Below are 17,706 nucleotides of genomic sequence, written 5' to 3'. Positions count from 1 at the left end.
ACTGCTGAAGGGTCAGCACTGAGGGAGTGGTGCACTGCTGAAGGGTCAGCACTGAGGGAGTGGTGCGCTGCTGAAGGGTCAGCACTGAAGGAGTGGTGCACTGCTGAAGGGTCAGCACTGAGGGAGTGGTGCACTGCTGAAGGGTCAGCAGTGAGGGAGTGCCGCGCTGCTGAAGGGTCAGCACTGAGGGAGTGCCGTGCTGCTGAAGGGTCAGCACTGAGGGAGTGGTGCACTGCTGAAGGGTCAGCAGTGAGGGAGTGCCGCGCTGCTGAAGGGTCAGCACTGAGGGAGTGGTGCACTGCTGAAGGGTCAGCAGTGAGGGAGTGCCGCGCTGCTGAAGGGTCAGCACTGAGGGAGTGCCGTGCTGCTGAAGGGTCAGCACAGAGGGAGTTGTGCACTGCTGAAGGGTGAGCACTGAGCGAGTGGTGCACTGCTGAAGGGTCAGCACTGAAGGAGTGGTGCGCTGCTGAAGGGTCAGCACTGAAGGAGTGGTGCGCTGCTGAAGGGTCAGCACTGAAGGAGTGGTGCGCTGCTGAAGGGTCAGCACAGAGGGAGTGGTGCGCTGCTGAAGGGTCAGCACTGAAGGAGTGGTGCGCTGCTGAAGGGTCAGCACTGAAGGAGTGGTGCGCTGCTGAAGGGTCAGCACTGAAGGAGTGGTGCGCTGCTGAAGGGTCAGCACTGAAGGAGTGGTGCGCTGCTGAAGGGTCAGCACTGAAGGAGTGCCGTGCTGCTGAAGGGTGAGCATTGAGCGAGTGGTGCGCTGCTGAAGGGTCAGCACTGAGGGAGTGGTGCGCTGCTGAAGGGTCAGCGCTGAGGGAGTGGTGCGCTGCTGAGGGAGTGGTGCGCTGCTGAGGGAGTGGTGCGCTGCTGAAGGATTAGCACTGAGGGAGTGGTGCGCTGCTGATGGGTCAGCACTGAGGGAGTGGTGCGCTGCTGAAGGATCAGCACTGAGGGAGTGGTGCGCTGTTGAAGGGTCAGCAGTGAGGGAGTGCCGGTTGCTGAAGGGTCAGCAGTGAGGGAGTGCCGCGCTTCTGAAGGGTCAGCACTGAGGGAGTGCCGCGCTGCTGAAGGGTCAGCACTGAGGGAGTGCCGTGCTGCTGAAGGGTCAGCACTGAGGGAGTGCCGGTTGCTGAAGGGTCAGCAGTGAGGGAGTGGTGCGCTGCTGAAGGGTCAGCACTGAGGGAGTGCCGTGCTGCTGAAGGGTCAGCAGTGAGGGAGTGCCGGTTGCTGAAGGGTCAGCAGTGAGGGAGTGCCGTGCTGCTGAAGGGTCGGCACTGAGGGAGTGCCGTGTTGCTGAAGGGTCGGCACTGAGGGAGTGCCGTGCTGCTGAAGGGTCAGCAGTGAGGGAGTGCCGCGATGCTGAAGGGTCAGCAGTGAGGGAGTGCCGCGCTTCTGAAGGGTCAGCACTGAGGGAGTGCCGTGTTGCTGAAGGGTCGGCACTGAGGGAGTGGTGCGCTGCTGAAGGGTCAGCACTGAGGGAATGGTGCGCTGCTGAAGGGTCAGCACTGAAGGAGTGGTGCGCTGCTGAAGGGTCAGCACTGAAGGAGTGGTGCACTGCTGAAGGGTCAGCACTGAGGGAATGGTGCGCTGCTGAAGGGTCAGCACTGAGGGAATGGTGCGCTGCTGAACGGTCAGCACTGAGGGAGTGGTGCGCTGCTGAACGGTCAGCACTGAGGGAGTGGTGCGCTGCTGAAGGGTCAGCACTGAGGGAGTGGTGCGCTGCTGAACGGTCAGCACTGAGGGAGTGGTGCACTGCTGAAGGGTCAGCACTGAGGGAATGGTGCGCTGCTGAAGGGTCAGCACTGAGGGAGTGGTGCACTGCTGAAGGGTCAGCACTGAGGGAATGGTGCGCTGCTGAACGGTCAGCACTGAGCGAGTGGTGCACTTCTGAAGGCTCTGCACTGAGGGAGTGCCGCGCTGCTGAAGGGTCAGCACTGAGGGAGTGCCGCGTTGCTGAAGGGTCAGCACTGAGGGAGTGGTGCGCTGCTGAAGGGTCAGCGCTGAGGGAGTGGTGCGCTGCTGAGGGAGTGGTGCGCTGCTGAGGGAGTGGTGCGCTGCTGAAGGATTAGCACTGAGGGAGTGGTGCGCTGCTGATGGGTCAGCACTGAGGGAGTGGTGCGCTGCTGAAGGATCAGCACTGAGGGAGTGGTGCGCTGTTGAAGGGTCAGCAGTGAGGGAGTGCCGGTTGCTGAAGGGTCAGCAGTGAGGGAGTGCCGCGCTTCTGAAGGGTCAGCACTGAGGGAGTGCCGCGCTGCTGAAGGGTCAGCACTGAGGGAGTGCCGTGCTGCTGAAGGGTCAGCACTGAGGGAGTGCCGGTTGCTGAAGGGTCAGCAGTGAGGGAGTGGTGCGCTGCTGAAGGGTCAGCACTGAGGGAGTGCCGTGCTGCTGAAGGGTCAGCAGTGAGGGAGTGCCGGTTGCTGAAGGGTCAGCAGTGAGGGAGTGCCGTGCTGCTGAAGGGTCGGCACTGAGGGAGTGCCGTGTTGCTGAAGGGTCGGCACTGAGGGAGTGCCGTGCTGCTGAAGGGTCAGCAGTGAGGGAGTGCCGCGATGCTGAAGGGTCAGCAGTGAGGGAGTGCCGCGCTTCTGAAGGGTCAGCACTGAGGGAGTGCCGTGTTGCTGAAGGGTCGGCACTGAGGGAGTGGTGCGCTGCTGAAGGGTCAGCACTGAGGGAATGGTGCGCTGCTGAAGGGTCAGCACTGAAGGAGTGGTGCGCTGCTGAAGGGTCAGCACTGAAGGAGTGGTGCACTGCTGAAGGGTCAGCACTGAGGGAATGGTGCGCTGCTGAAGGGTCAGCACTGAGGGAATGGTGCGCTGCTGAACGGTCAGCACTGAGGGAGTGGTGCGCTGCTGAACGGTCAGCACTGAGGGAGTGGTGCGCTGCTGAAGGGTCAGCACTGAGGGAGTGGTGCGCTGCTGAACGGTCAGCACTGAGGGAGTGGTGCACTGCTGAAGGGTCAGCACTGAGGGAATGGTGCGCTGCTGAAGGGTCAGCACTGAGGGAGTGGTGCACTGCTGAAGGGTCAGCACTGAGGGAATGGTGCGCTGCTGAACGGTCAGCACTGAGCGAGTGGTGCACTTCTGAAGGCTCTGCACTGAGGGAGTGCCGCGCTGCTGAAGGGTCAGCACTGAGGGAGTGCCGCGTTGCTGAAGGGTCAGCACTGAGGGAGTGGTGCGCTGCTGAAGGGTCAGCACTGAGGGAGTGGTGCGCTGCTGAGGGAGTGGTGCGCGCTGAAGGGTCAGCACTGAGGCAGTGCCGCGTTGTTGAAGGGTCAGCAGTGAGGGAGTGCCGCGCTTCTGAAGGGTCAGCAGTGAGGGAGTGCCGTGTTGTTGAAGGGTCAGCAGTGAGGGAGTGCCGCGATGCTGAAGGGTCAGCAGTGAGGGAGTGCCGCGCTTCTGAAGGGTCAGCACTGAGGGAGTGCCGCGCTGCTGAGGAAGTGGTGCGCTACTGAAGGGTCAGCACTGAGGGAGTGGTGCGCGCCGCGTGATCAGGGGTCAGTAACCCACGCCTCGTGGTCAGGGGCTGGTAACCCACGCCGTGTGGTCAGGGGCCGGTAACCCACGCCTCGTGGTCAGGGGCCGGTAACCCACGCTGTGTGGTCAGGGGCCGGTAACCCACGGCGTGTGGTCAGGGGCTGGTAACCCACGCCGCGTGGTCAGGGGCCGGTAACCCACGCCGCGTGGTCAGGGGCCGGTAACCCACGCCGCGTGGTCAGGGGCCGGTAACCCACGCCGCGTGGTCAGGGGCCGGTAACCCACGCCGCGTGGTCAGGGGCCGGTAACCCACGCCGCGTGGTCAGGGGCCGGTAACCCACGCCTCTGGTTAGGGGCCGGTAACCCACGCTGTGTGGTCAGGGGCCGGTAACCCACGGCGTGTGGTCAGGGGCCGGTAACCCACGCCGCGTGGTCAGGGGCCGGTAACCCACGCCGCGTGGTCAGGGGTCGGTAACCCACGCCGCGTGGTCAGGGGCCGGTAACCCACGCCGCATGGTCAGGGGCCGGTAACCCACGCCGCGTGGTCAGGGGCCGGTAACCCACGCCGCGTGGTCAGGGGCCGGTAGCCCACGCCACGTGGTCAGGGGCCGGTAACCCACGCCACGTGGTCAGGGGCCGGTAACCCACACCGCGTGATCAGGGGTCAGTAACCCACGCCTCGTGGTCAGGGGCTGGTAACCCACACGGCTCGCACTCAAGGGCCGGTAACCCACGCCGCGTGGTCAAGGGGCCGGTAACCCACGCCTCGTGGTCAGGGGCCGGTAACCCACGCCGCGTGGTCAGGGGCCGGTAACCCACGCCGCGTGGTCAGGGGCCGGTAACCCACGCCTCTGGTTAGGGGCCGGTAACCCACGCTGTGTGGTCAGGGGCCAGTAACCCACGGCGTGTGGTCAGGGGCCGGTAACCCACGCCGCGTGGTCAGGGGCCGGTAACCCACGCCGCGTGGTCAGGGGCCGGTAACCCACGCCGCGTGGTCAGGGGCCGGTAACCCACGCCGCGTGGTCAGGGGCCGGTAACCCACGCCGCGTGGTCAGGGGCCGGTAACCCACGCCGCGTGGTCAGGGGCCGGTAACCCACGCCTCTGGTTAGGGGCCGGTAACCCACGCTGTGTGGTCAGGGGCCGGTAACCCACGGCGTGTGGTCAGGGGCCGGTAACCCACGCCGCGTGGTCAGGGGCCGGTAACCCACGCCGCGTGGTCAGGGGTCGGTAACCCACGCCGCGTGGTCAGGGGCCGGTAACCCACGCCGCATGGTCAGGGGCCGGTAACCCACGCCGCGTGGTCAGGGGCCGGTAACCCACGCCGCGTGGTCAGGGGCCGGTAGCCCACGCCACGTGGTCAGGGGCCGGTAACCCACGCCACGTGGTCAGGGGCCGGTAACCCACACCGCGTGATCAGGGGTCAGTAACCCACGCCTCGTGGTCAGGGGCTGGTAACCCACACGGCTCGCACTCAAGGGCCGGTAACCCACGCCGCGTGGTCAAGGGGCCGGTAACCCACGCCTCGTGGTCAGGGGCCGGTAACCCACGCCGCGTGGTCAGGGGCCGGTAACCCACGCCGCGTGGTCAGGGGCCGGTAACCCACGCCTCTGGTTAGGGGCCGGTAACCCACGCTGTGTGGTCAGGGGCCAGTAACCCACGGCGTGTGGTCAGGGGCCGGTAACCCACGCCGCGTGGTCAGGGGCCGGTAACCCACGCCGCGTGGTCAGGGGTCGGTAACCCACGCCGCGTGGTCAGGGGCCGGTAACCCACGCCGCGTGGTCAGGGGCCGGTAACCCACGCCGCGTGGTCAGGGGCCGGTAACCCACGCCGCGTGGTCAGGGGCCGGTAGCCCACGCCACGTGGTCAGGGGCCGGTAACCCACACCACGTGGTCAGGGGCCGGTAACCCACACCGCGTGATCAGGGGTCAGTAACCCACGCCTCGTGGTCAGGGGCTGGTAACCCACACGGCTCGCACTCAAGGGCCGGTACCCACGCCGCGTGGTCAAGGGGCCGGTAACCCACGCCTCGTGGTCAGGGGCCGGTAACCCACACCGTGTGGTCAGGGGCCGGTAACCCACGCCTGGTGGTCAGGGGCCGGTAACCCACGCCGCGTGGTCAGGGGCCGGTAACCCACGCCGCGTGGTCAGGGGCCGGTAACCCACGCCTCTGGTTAGGGGCTGGTAACCCACGCTGTGTGGTCAGGGGCCGGTAACCCACGCCGCGTGGTCAGGGGCCGGTAACCCACGCCGCATGGTCAGGGGCCGGTAACCCACGCCGCGTGGTCAGGGGCCGGTAACCCACGCCGCGTGGTCAGGGGCCGGTAACCCACGGCGCGTGGTCAGGGGCCGGTAACCCACGGCGTGTGGTCAGGGGCCGGTAACCCACGCCGCGTGGTCAAGGGGCCGGTAACCCACGCCGCGTGGTCAGGGGCCGGTAACCCACGCCGTGTGGTCAGGGGCCGGTAACCCACGCCGCGTGGTCAGGGGCCGGTAACCCACGCCGCGTGGTCAGGGGCCGGTAACCCACGCCGCGTGGTCAAGGGGCCGGTAACCCACGCCGTGTGGTCAGGGGCCGGTAACCCACGCCTCGTGGTTAGGGGCCGGTAACCCACGCTGCGTGGTCAGGGGCCGGTAACCCACGCCGCGTGGTCAGGGGCCGGTAACCCACGCCACGTGGTCAGGGGCCGGTAACCCACGCCGCGTGGTCAGGGGCCGGTAACCCACGGCGTGTGGTCAGGGGCCGGTAACCCACGCCGCGTGGTCAGGGGCCGGTAACCCACGCCGCGTGGTCAGGGGCCGGTAACCCACGCCGCGTGGTCAGGGGCCGGTAACCCACGCCGCGTGGTCAGGGGCCGGTAACCCACGCCGCGTGGTCAGGGGCCGGTAACCCATGCCGCGTGGTCAGGGGCCGGTAACCCACGCCGCGTGGTCAGGGGCCGGTAACCCACGCCGCGTGGTCAGGGGCCGGTAACCCACGCCGCGTGGTCAGGGGCCGGTAACCCACGCCTCTGGTTAGGGGCCGGTAACCCACGCGGTGTGGTCAGGGGCCGGTAACCCACGGCGTGTGGTCAGGGGCCGGTAACCCACGCCGCGTGGTCAGGGGCCGGTAACCCACGCCGCGTGGTCAGGGGTCGGTAACCCACGCCGCGTGGTATGGGGCCGGTAACCCACGCCGCGTGGTCAGGGGCCGGTAACCCACGCCGCGTGGTCAGGGGCCGGTAACCCACGCCGCGTGGTCAGGGGCCGGTAACCCACGCCGCGTGGTCAGGGGTCAGTAACCCACGCCTCGTGGTCAGGGGCTGGTAACCCACACGGCTCGCACTCAAGGGCCGGTAACCCACGCCGCGTGGTCAAGGGGCCGGTAACCCACACCGTGTGGTCAGGGGCCGGTAACCCACGCCTGGTGGTCAGGGGCCGGTAACCCACGCCGCGTGGTCAGGGGCCGGTAACCCACGCCGCGTGGTCAGGGGCCGGTAACCCACGCCTCTGGTTAGGGGCCGGTAACCCACGCTGTGTGGTCAGGGGCCGGTAACCCACGCCGCGTGGTCAGGGGCCGGTAACCCACGCCGCGTGGTCAGGGGCCGGTAACCCACGGCGCGTGGTCAGGGGCCGGTAACCCACGGCGTGTGGTCAGGGGCCGGTAACCCACGCCGCGTGGTCAAGGGGCCGGTAACCCACGCCGCGTGGTCAGGGGCCGGTAACCCACGCCGTGTGGTCAGGGGCCGGTAACCCACGCCGCGTGGTCAGGGGCCGGTAACCCACGCCGCGTGGTCAGGGGCCGGTAACCCACGCCGCGTGGTCAAGGGGCCGGTAACCCACGCCTCGTGGTCAGGGGCCGGTAACCCACGCCGTGTGGTCAGGGGCCGGTAACCCACGCCTCGTGGTTAGGGGCCGGTAACCCACGCTGCGTGGTCAGGGGCCGGTAACCCACGCCGCGTGGTCAGGGGCCGGTAACCCACGCCGCGTGGTCAGGGGCCGGTAACCCACGCCGCGTGGTCAGGGGCCGGTAACCCACGCCTCGTGGTCAGGGGCCGGTAACCCACGCCTGGTGGTCAGGGGCCGGTAACCCACGCCTGGTGGTCAGGGGCCGGTAACCCACGCCTCGTGGTTAGGGGCCGGTAACCCACGCCTCTGGTTAGGGGCCGGTAACCCATGCCGCGTGGTCAGGGGCCGGTAACCCACGCCGCGTGGTCAGGGGCCGGTAACCCACGCCGCGTGGTCAGGGGCCGGTAACCCACGCCGCGTGGTCAGGGGCCGGTAACCCACGCCGCGTGGTCAGGGGCCGGTAACCCACGCCACGTGGTCAGGGGCCGGTAACCCACGCCGCGTGGTCAAGGGCCGGTAACCCACGCCTCGTGGTCAGGGGCCGGTAACCCACGCCTGGTGGTCAGGGGCCGGTAACCCACGCCTCGTGGTTAGGGGCCGGTAACCCACGCCTCTGGTTAGGGGCCGGTAACCCACGCCGCGTGGTCAGGGGCCGGTAACCCACGCCGCGTGGTCAGGGGCCGGTAACCCACGCCGCGTGGTCAGGGGCCGGTAACCCACGCCGCGTGGTCAGGGGCCGGTAACCCACGCCGCGTGGTCAGGGCCGGTAACCCACGCCGCGTGGTCAGGGGCCGGTAACCCACGCCGCGTGGTCAGGGGTCGGTAACCCACGCCGCGTGGTCAGGGGTCGGTAACCCACGCCGCGTGGTATGGGGCCGGTAACCCACGCCGCGTGGTATGGGGCCGGTAACCCACGCCGCGTGGTCAGGGGCCGGTAACCCACGCCGCGTGGTCAGTAACACATGCTGCAAGGTCAAGGTCAGTAACAGGACCTATTTCATTACCTGACTCAATTCCTGATTTCATCCCAGGTGGTGAATCCCGGCCACTAGCCGGAACTGTCAGGTGAAGAGACGCCTGTAAAAATCATCCAATAAAATAGCATCAGCATTTGGAAACAAGTTACATTCAAACCATGGTAACAAAAGATGGCAAAAGAACCCAATCTTGCATCTGTATATATCTGTATATGGAAGACACACATCCTGCAAACAGTCAGAGCTCCTCTGGGCGAGACCTGCTTCTGATAGCATGATTATCAGGACTCCGACTTTCGGCTTCAGTGAAATCAGCTCCTCAATCACATAGACGGTGCTAATTTGCTCTGTTAAGTAAACACTGCCAACATGGGAGTAAATAGAGTCCGAGAAATTACAGATTTAGAATGTAGATCCTGGTATCCAGGATCACCCACACCGAACTGCTGAAGCACTGAACTGCTTGCTGGGATGTAAAAAAGCCACTGATCTCTAGTTGGCTGGGTATCCAATAGAGTGCACATGCCCCAACTAGCACCACTTACTTTTAACCCTGCTGAACCCTCCTAATCCTTACCCCACGTCAAACCACCCCTCTACCCCACAACCCCGCCCACCCCCTCAAGTCTACAACATTGTAATCCATATTTAAATAAAGCAGAGGGTGGCTGGAGGCTTTGAGGGGGAAGATGTAAATATCAGAGAATGGCCACAAAATCACTATTTGATCTGTTGGTGTTGCCCAATGAATAGTTAAGAAATTCAAGATTCCCTTTTTTCAATCCCAGATATTTTAACCTTCTGTTTAGTCGCTGATTAAATCCTCTTTTGGATAGACTGGGAACCAAGAATCGTCAAACTCCAGCAGAGAGGACGGACAAATATGGAAACGTATTTTTTAAAAATATGCAGGGGATGTGGGCGTCGCTGGCATGGTGGTGAGCTGACTTCTTGAACTGCTGCAGTCCATGTGACAGTAACCCAGACATAATTACCAGGACCAGTGGGAAATGAGTCGAATACGAAAGACTGAAAGAGCTCAGAGTAACCAAGGCAAGCTTTATTTTTGACAATGAGGTTTCACCTACCCGTTGATCTGTACTGCGCATCATCTGCCTTTTTAATAACATTTGATTCCATTGGTCCTCGTATGGATCAGCAATCAGTGTATGCCTATTGTAGGATCGAAGCTGAAATAAAAATCAAAGATTACTCACAGGGCCACGCAGAATCAAGGGAGGCAATTTGCAGATCGAGTCCCTCACAATCTGCTCCTGGTAAAATACAATTCACAAAGGAAAGCAGACTGTATAGTGAATAATCACTACCTAACTGGACAATGCAACTTTTGTTATGGGCCAGGGTTTACAAAAGTCCAAAATATATCATGGAGTTTATTGATTTTGGTTACGATGAATACAGGAGCCTGCCTTTCAGGGTTATTCAACAGAGGCCTTAAGCACTTTAATCAAAAACAAAGTTTATTCTACGATTTTAGTTAACATTTTTATAAACACACACAGTAAGCATTTTTATCCACTGCAAACATAAATACCCCATACAGCTACAGTAATCTATGTATAAACATTAATAAATTCCCCCTTTATCTGTTCCAATTTTGTCACAGGATCCCATAAACCAGAAACCCCTTTTCATACATGTGGCCCAGCACACAGCGCTCAAGACCTGGTGTGGATGCTCCTGTTTCTTTCTCAAAACAGGTTTGAATTCCTTCCAGAAAACAATTATTTCTTTCCAAGTTATCAAGCAGTCTGGAAACAGCTTTTAAACTCAGATCCACCCAAGCCCAAACCAAAAGTAAAACTCAGAGCCACAGCCCAGCTCCACCCACACAATGCCATCACTGAAGCCATGTGATAAGGCAAAACATTTCTTAAAGGGTCACTCCCATGACATTTGGTACAGTTAGTGAGTAACCTTTACCCTGAAATGTAACTGTAGTTAGCGAGTAACCTTCACCGTGACTTAGTTAGTTGCTAAAATTTACTCTGAACAATTACTGTATTTAGTAAGTAACAATAGCATTATTACCCAAATAACTGTACTATTACTGAGCAATTTTACCCTGAACAGATTCATACCCTTTGTCGCGTTTTCTGAAGATTCTCACGAAGTATTTTTCGGACTTCCTCCTCTCTCTCTTTTGTAAGTGTAGGTAGTAGTCGTTCTGTAAGTGTGGACCTTCTTTGGAGAGTCCTATTAAATATTGTTCAAATTTATTTCAGCAAGGTATTACAGAACCTAAATAGGTTTTTTATATTTGCATAATCGACAGAAGCAATTATTATACCCCATTCACAGAACTTGTGACTGATCAGAGTGATCGGCTGGTGATAAAGAAACCCTGGCTGAAATCACCCTTTGGTTTCAATAAGAATTCAGCATTTTAAATTAAGATGCTTTAGTTCTTTAGAGTTCTATGAATACTTCTCCGCGGCATGACTACATAAAGCTTTCCATAAATACTAGGCTTCTTAAAGATTTTCTATCTTCCCGCTGTCCTCTCCAACCCTCCTCGGCAACGAGTCAATTCTCTCTTCTCCGAGCACCACCCTCCTTTTATTTTTTAAAAATAAATTTAGAGTACCCACTTCATTTTTCCAATTAAGGGGCAATTTATCATGGCCAATCCACCTACCCTGCACATCCTTGGGTTGTGGGAGTGAAACCCAGGCAAACACGGGGAGAATGTGCAAATTTCCCAGGGCTGGGATCGAACCTGGGACCTCGATGCTGTGAGGCAGCAGTGCTAACCACTGTGCCACCATTCTGCCCTTCCTCCTTTTCCATCCCATTCTCTCTGCTTCCCATTTCATCTGGCCCTACCCATTCCCTCTAGTACTTCACATTTATGTCCCTCTCCTCCCAATCTCCACTTTGTTACCGTCACTTACTGTATAGACACTGATGATGGAAACTTGGGCATGCCACCACTTGCTACCATTTCAATCGCATTTTTCATTTCCATTTTGTGGTAAAATGCAATGAGCTGTGGCTCTTTCGATCTTTCTCCAGTAATTAAACATTTCTTAACGTATTTCTTATTGAACCGGTTCAGCCTGAAAGGAAAATATAATTATTTGTAAATGATGATATATATATATATATATATATATAAATTTGGGGTCCTTGCTTTCAGCTACCCATTTTACTCTATTCGCCTGAGGCGGGAATATCTACAGGTTAGTGTAGTTAAGTCTACAACATCTTATCATACCTCCCACCTCCCTCAGAGCATGGGCAAAATGAGTATACACCACTTCTCTAGGTGCCAGCGTCCAGCTTTAAATCCAACTATACTGGAGCGAACACATGTAGCCCTTACAATATGATGTGGAACAAAAGAATGGGTAGTGTTTGCACCCCTGTGCTAAGAAGGGAGATATGGGGAGAGGATGTAAATGGTTAACTGCTGCATTGGAAGCTGCTCTTCTTCCCAGCTCAGATCCCAGGTATAATATGCCTTTGATTGGTGAATCTTTAAGATATTAAAGAGAGAGAGAGTCGGTTTTGTAGAGAATCTTAAACCAGGACTCACTCACTCACCGAATTAGCAGAGCAAGAATAAAGCTCTCACATACCCAGCCTTATAACCCCATGATATTAATTTAAGTGGGGCAGAGATAGCCCAATGCCCTGATTACTGACACTGACTACTGCAGCCTGACTCACTTGTCCTTCCAGTGATGATGTCCATAGTGTCCACATACATCTTCGATACCAGTCAGTAAATGATCCAGGAACTGAGGAGAGAAACACCTTTAAAAGCCAACTAGAAAAACCATAGTAGGTCAACAAACTACAGAGTGTTGAAATTAGACTTAATGAATCAGAGTTCCATAGTACAACTCAGAGGTCCGCATCTCCAATGTTGACTCTGAAACATCTCTTCGCTTACTTCCTACTTTTCAATTAACCAGCCCGTTAAATTGGTCCTGAAAGGGGTGGCATGGTGGCACAGTGGTTCGCACTGCTGCCTCATGGCACCAAGGACCCAGATTTGATTCCGGCCCCCGGTCACTGTCCATGTGGAGTTTGCACATTCTCCCAATGTCTGCGTGGGTCTCACCCCCAACAACCCAAAGATGTGCAGGGTAGGTGGTTGGCCACAGTTAATGGCCCACATAGCAGTTTAACATGTGTTAAAGTGCATGGGATTACGGGTAGTGTCTTAAGATGGATAGAAAGCTGGTTAGCAGACAGGAAGCAGAAAGTTGGAATAAATGGTCTTTTTATGATTGGCAGGGATCGGTGCTAGGGCCCCAAATATTCACATTATATAATAATGATTTGGAGGATTTGGAGGTTAGGAGGCAACAAAGGTTTACCAGGCGGATTCTGAGGATGGCGGGACTGTCACATGAGGAGAGTCAATTAGAATTATAGTCATTGGAGTTTAGAAGAGTGAGAGGGGATCTCATAGAAACTTACAAAATTCTCACAGGATTAGACAGGTTAGCGAGGTTCCGATATGGTAAAGATGACTAAAACATGGCCACATAGAAAATAGGACTGACAGCTAAATATTGCCATATATTATACATTTGAACGGAGGGAAGCTGCATAGCTATGTTGTTTAAATATAACAATGAGGGTAGAAAAAAAGGATGTAAAGGACTTTGCGATAAATAAAGAATTTATATGGATGTGGCTAAAAGATAAGAAATGCTTCACCCCAATAGGGGCATACCACAGACCATCAAATTTCAATTCATTCATTCTTGCATGCTTTGCCTGAAGACAGATTCTTGTTTCACCACTGGCTGGTGCTTCACCCCAAGCTCGCTCTCTTCACAGTTTGTGGTGGTTTGCCATTGCCTATCACTTCAGGAGCAGGGTGAGGAGACAGGTCCCAAGTTTACCTCAGCCAGAACGACAACTGGACCTGATGGCATTATTCTGGACCAAATGCTAGCCAGTTAGTCAAATGAGCTAAAACTGTCCCCAGACCACCAAATTCAGAAAGGGAAATTAAGGAAAAATGTATGCGCAAATCTACAAGGTTACGAACAGCACAAAATAATAATTATGAGATATTTTAACTATCCTCAAATAAACTGGCAGGAATTATTTGTGAAAGGAGAAAAGGGAATCAGGTTTTTACATTGTACATAGGGATTCACTTGCTATTAGTACGCAAGTTAATCAACAGAGTATAAAGGAAATGTATTCCCCTAAAAGCTGCTAAGCTAATTACGGAGCACCGTGGTTGAATCAGGAAAAATTAAATCTGTAGAAGAAGGCATAAGAATTACTTAGATACTAAAGAAGAGGACAAAAATAAATCATTAGAACTTAGGAGAGAAGTTTAAAAGCTTCAAGAAGGCAAAACAAAGCAAAACAATTATCAAATTGTCAAAGAATATAAAGAAGTATGAAAATGTTCTGTAGACACATAAATAACAAAATGTAAAGTAAGATGGGAATTGGACCACACACCGATAGTAACAGAGAAATTGTAAAAGTACTGTTATGAGGGTATGTTTTTTAAGAGGAAACGATTTCTAATGCCTCTTTTGGGCTGGATTTGAATAAACTTTAATTCCATTATGACAATGGAGAGACTGCCAGCCAACCAAATATAAAATATCCAAATGGGGATGAAAAGCAACAGAGTCTCAACTGCACCACCCCCTGCCCCCCCCCCCCCCCCCCCGCCCCCAACATGAACTTGAAAAGCCCCATCTCCTGTTGCCTTTCACATGATTACTCTTCAAAGGTTTCTGAGTTGTGACATGAAAAGTATCTCAAATGTCATCAAAAAATTACTTGTTCTACAACACGATGACTACAACGGCCATTGTAATCAAATTGTTCTGAAATATACAGCTAGTAAGACTTTTAAGAACTATTTACCAAGTCAGAGAAGAGATCAGAAGGATATACCGAAGGGCTGCGAAGATCCATGTCTGTTGAAGTATTCAATGCAGATATTCCAGAGTAACTGTGATGAGAAATCTACTGCAAGCGATCTTTTGGGGATAAAACGTGAAAATCCGTTCCATACAGCTACACCCAGGGCGACAAATGAGCAAAATGGCTACAATGTGAAATCCCCGGCATCTATACCACAAATTTCTGATACGGTCACATAAAGAGAGATCAAAATTGATCTCCTTAATTTACCACTCCAGGTCTGACTGTAACAGGGTTTAGTAGTGAATTTAACAAGGAGTCCTCTGACAATAATGCAGGAGTTCCACAATGTGTGCCTTCAGATGATAAAGAATTAATCAGACAGGTTCTCGGACTTTAAATCAAAGAACAAGATAAGTTTATTGACCCTAGTGCCTGAATTAAAAGAAAACTAGGTAAATCGTAACCTTCATTCATACATCGCATATTCCCCAGGCCTTACACATACTGGTACATATGGTATAATACAAGGACAGGCTTTAAATTGTTTTACATTGCGTGCAAAAATGGCGGCATGAGAGAGGAAGTTGCACACTTCTACAAATACATAAAGGGCAAAAGGGTAACGAGGGAGAGAGTAGGGCCTCTCAAGGATCTACAAGGTCATCCATGTGCGGATCCACAAGAGATGGGAGAGATCCTAAATGAATATTTCTCATCGGTATTTACTGTTGAGAAAGGAATGGATGTTAGGGAACGTGGGGAAATAATAGTGATGTCTTGAGGAGTGTACATATTACAAAGATCGAATCGGGGTAGGACCCACTCAGTTAATGGTAGGGTATTGGGGAGAGTTACAGAACAAAGATCTAGGGGTTCAGGTTTATAGCTCCTTGAAAGTGGAGTCACAGGTGGACAGGGTGGTGAAGAAGGCATTCAGCAGGCTTGGTTTCATTGATCAGAACATTGAATACAGGAGTTGGGACATTGTGTTGAAGTTGTGCACGACATTATTAGTGGGCAGCATGATGGCTAGCAATTGTGCCTATGGCGCTTGGGACCCGGGTTCAAACCCGGCCCCGGGTCACTGTCTGTGTGGAGTTTGCACATTCTCCCCGTGTCTGCATGGGTTTCACCCCCACAACTCAAAGATGTGCAGGTTAGGTGGATTGGCCAATGGACAATGAGACAATGGACTAGCAGGAAAAGGATGACTTTGAACTTTGGTGACGGTGCTGTGATGCTGCTGTTAACTTGCGTTTGGGGCCATTTCCTTTTTGACTTCAGGTTTTCTCGTTATTAGAGGATGGGAAGTTGGTATCTTTGTTTGGGCTTGGGCAAGGGTTGTTTTGGTTTGTTTGCACTAATGTTTAAGGGGAGGGGTGGAAGGGGAATCAGTGGGGGGTAGGATGCTTGTCACCATGGGCAGGGGCTACCAGGCTAGCTGGGCAGGCTAGTTCATGGAAGCGCAGTGGGTGGGGAAGGGGGGTGTTGAGTGGAAGTACTACTGACAGGGGTTGAGCTTTTAAAGTGTAAGCAGAGGAGGATCAATGATGATGGGCCAAGGGGGAGGAGGAAAGGCAGGGCAGGGTGCCCTCTCCCCCCAATCAGGCTGGTCGTGTGGAACATGCGAGGATTGAATGGGCCAGTTAGGAGGACCTGTGTGTTTTCACACTTAGAGATTGAAGGCGGATGTGGCCATGCTACAAGAGACTCACCTGAATATGGGGGGACCAGATTAGGCTGAGGAAGGGATGAGGAGAGACTTTAATATGGTCCTGGATCTGAGACTGGTCCGGTTGAACTTGAGGTTGGGGAGGGTGTCGGCTACAGCTAAGGAACTTCGGGGGTGGATCCGTGGAGATTTCTCCGAGGGAGAAAGTATTTTGTTTTATTCCCATGTGCACAAGGTGTACTCCCGAATAGATTTCTTTGTTTTGGATAAGATGTTGTTGTCAGGGGTGGTGGATGTCGAGTATTTGGCAATAGTAGGTGTCGAATCATGCCCCGCACTGGGTGGATTTACGAGTGAACAAAGGGGGGGGGGGCAGCGCCCGCAATGAAGGCTGGATGTGGGACTGTTAGCGGAGCAAGAGGTGTTTGAGCGGGTGAGGAAGGCCATTTGGGGCTATGTAGAAATTAATGATACGGGGGACTTGTCGGTAGGTTCTGTTTGGGACACACTGAAGGCAGTGGTCGGGGGGGGGAATTTATTTTGATTCGGGTGCATAAGGAGAGGCAGATCGGGTGGAGATAGAAAGGCTAGTGGAAGAAATCCTGCAGGTGGACAGCAGATATGCAGATATGGAGGAAGGGCTGCTAAAGGAACACCGGAGGGTGCAAATGAAATTTGGGCTGTTATTCACGGGTTAGGCAGTAAGGCAGTCGAGAAGGGTGAGAGGGGCAATATACACGAGTGTCAGGAGAAAGCGAGCAGGATGTTAATGCACCAGTTGAGGAAGCAAGAGGTGGCGAGAGGGATTGGGAAAGTGAAGGACACAGGTGGAAATACAGTCTTGGACCCGGCGGGGGTGAATGGGGTGTTTAGGGAGTTTTATAGCAAATTGTATGAGTTGAAACCCCCAGCCAGGGAAGAGGGGATGAGGTGGTTCTTGGGAGGGTTGGAGTTGCCAAAGGTTGATGAAGAGCTGGTGGAGGACCTGGGGGCACCAATTGGGCTTCTGGAAGTAGTAGAGGGGCTGGAGGTGATGCAATCGGGCAAGGCACTGGGACTGGATGGATACCCGATGGAATTTTACAAGAAATTCTCAGGGGTGTTGGGACCGCTGTTGGCAAGGGCAAGGGCCAATGAAGCAAAAGAGTTGGGAGTGCTCCTCCCAACGTTGTCACAGGCATCGGTCTCCCTCATTTTAAAGCGGGATAAGGACCTGGAAAACAATGGGGCATATAGACCGATCTCCCTGTTAAATGTAGATGCCAAACTACTGGCAAAGATCCTGGCCACAAGGATCGAAGACTGCGTCCTATGGATAATAGGGGAGGACCAGACTGGGTCCGTTAAGGGGCGGTATTTAGCGACCAACATTAGGAGGTCGCTTAATGTAATTATGATGCCTCCAGAGGGAAGCGAGGTTGAGGCCGGGGTAGCCATGGACACAGAGAAGGCCTTTGATCGGGTGGAGTGGCAATACTTATGGGAGGTCCTGGGGCGGTTTGGGTTTGGGCAGAGATTTGTGGATTGGGTCCGGTTGCTATACCAGGCATTGGTGGTGAGTGTGCGGACGAATCGGGTGAGATCAGAATATTTCAGGTTACACAGGGGGGCGAGGCAGGGATGTCCACTTCCCCACTGTTGTTTGCCTTGGCTATAGAACTGTTGGTGATGGCATTAAGAACATTGGGGTCTGGCAGGGGGTGTGTGGAGCACAGGGTCTCACTATGCGGACGATCTACTTTTGTACATATCGGACCCACTGGCATGGATTGGAGGGAGTATGGGGATATTGGAGGAATTCAGCGGTTCTCGGCATACAAACTGAATATGGGTAAGAATGAGGTCTTTGCGATCCAGACGAGGGAGCAGAAGAAGAGATT

The 17,706-nt window shown here is 55.2% G+C and overlaps 1 protein-coding gene across 1 annotated transcript in view; it reads right to left on the bottom strand.

Annotated features, from left to right (window-relative positions):
* slc9a1a (solute carrier family 9 member A1a) overlaps window positions 1-17,706 on the bottom strand; it is a 115,879-nt gene that overhangs the window by 2,140 nt on the left and 96,033 nt on the right. The window contains exons 7-11 of the mRNA XM_038797581.1: window positions 11,968-12,038; window positions 11,190-11,354; window positions 10,377-10,491; window positions 9,363-9,464; window positions 8,302-8,374 (exon numbers count right to left, since the gene is read on the bottom strand). Coding sequence (XP_038653509.1) covers window positions 8,302-8,374; window positions 9,363-9,464; window positions 10,377-10,491; window positions 11,190-11,354; window positions 11,968-12,038 — 526 coding nt within the window. The remainder of the gene's footprint in view (window positions 1-8,301; window positions 8,375-9,362; window positions 9,465-10,376; window positions 10,492-11,189; window positions 11,355-11,967; window positions 12,039-17,706) is intronic.

This window comes from Scyliorhinus canicula, chromosome 1 (genome assembly GCF_902713615.1).
Source record: "Scyliorhinus canicula chromosome 1, sScyCan1.1, whole genome shotgun sequence".
Lineage (NCBI taxonomy): Eukaryota > Metazoa > Chordata > Chondrichthyes > Carcharhiniformes > Scyliorhinidae > Scyliorhinus > Scyliorhinus canicula.
This window is presented reverse-complemented; position numbering and strand designations above follow the sequence as displayed.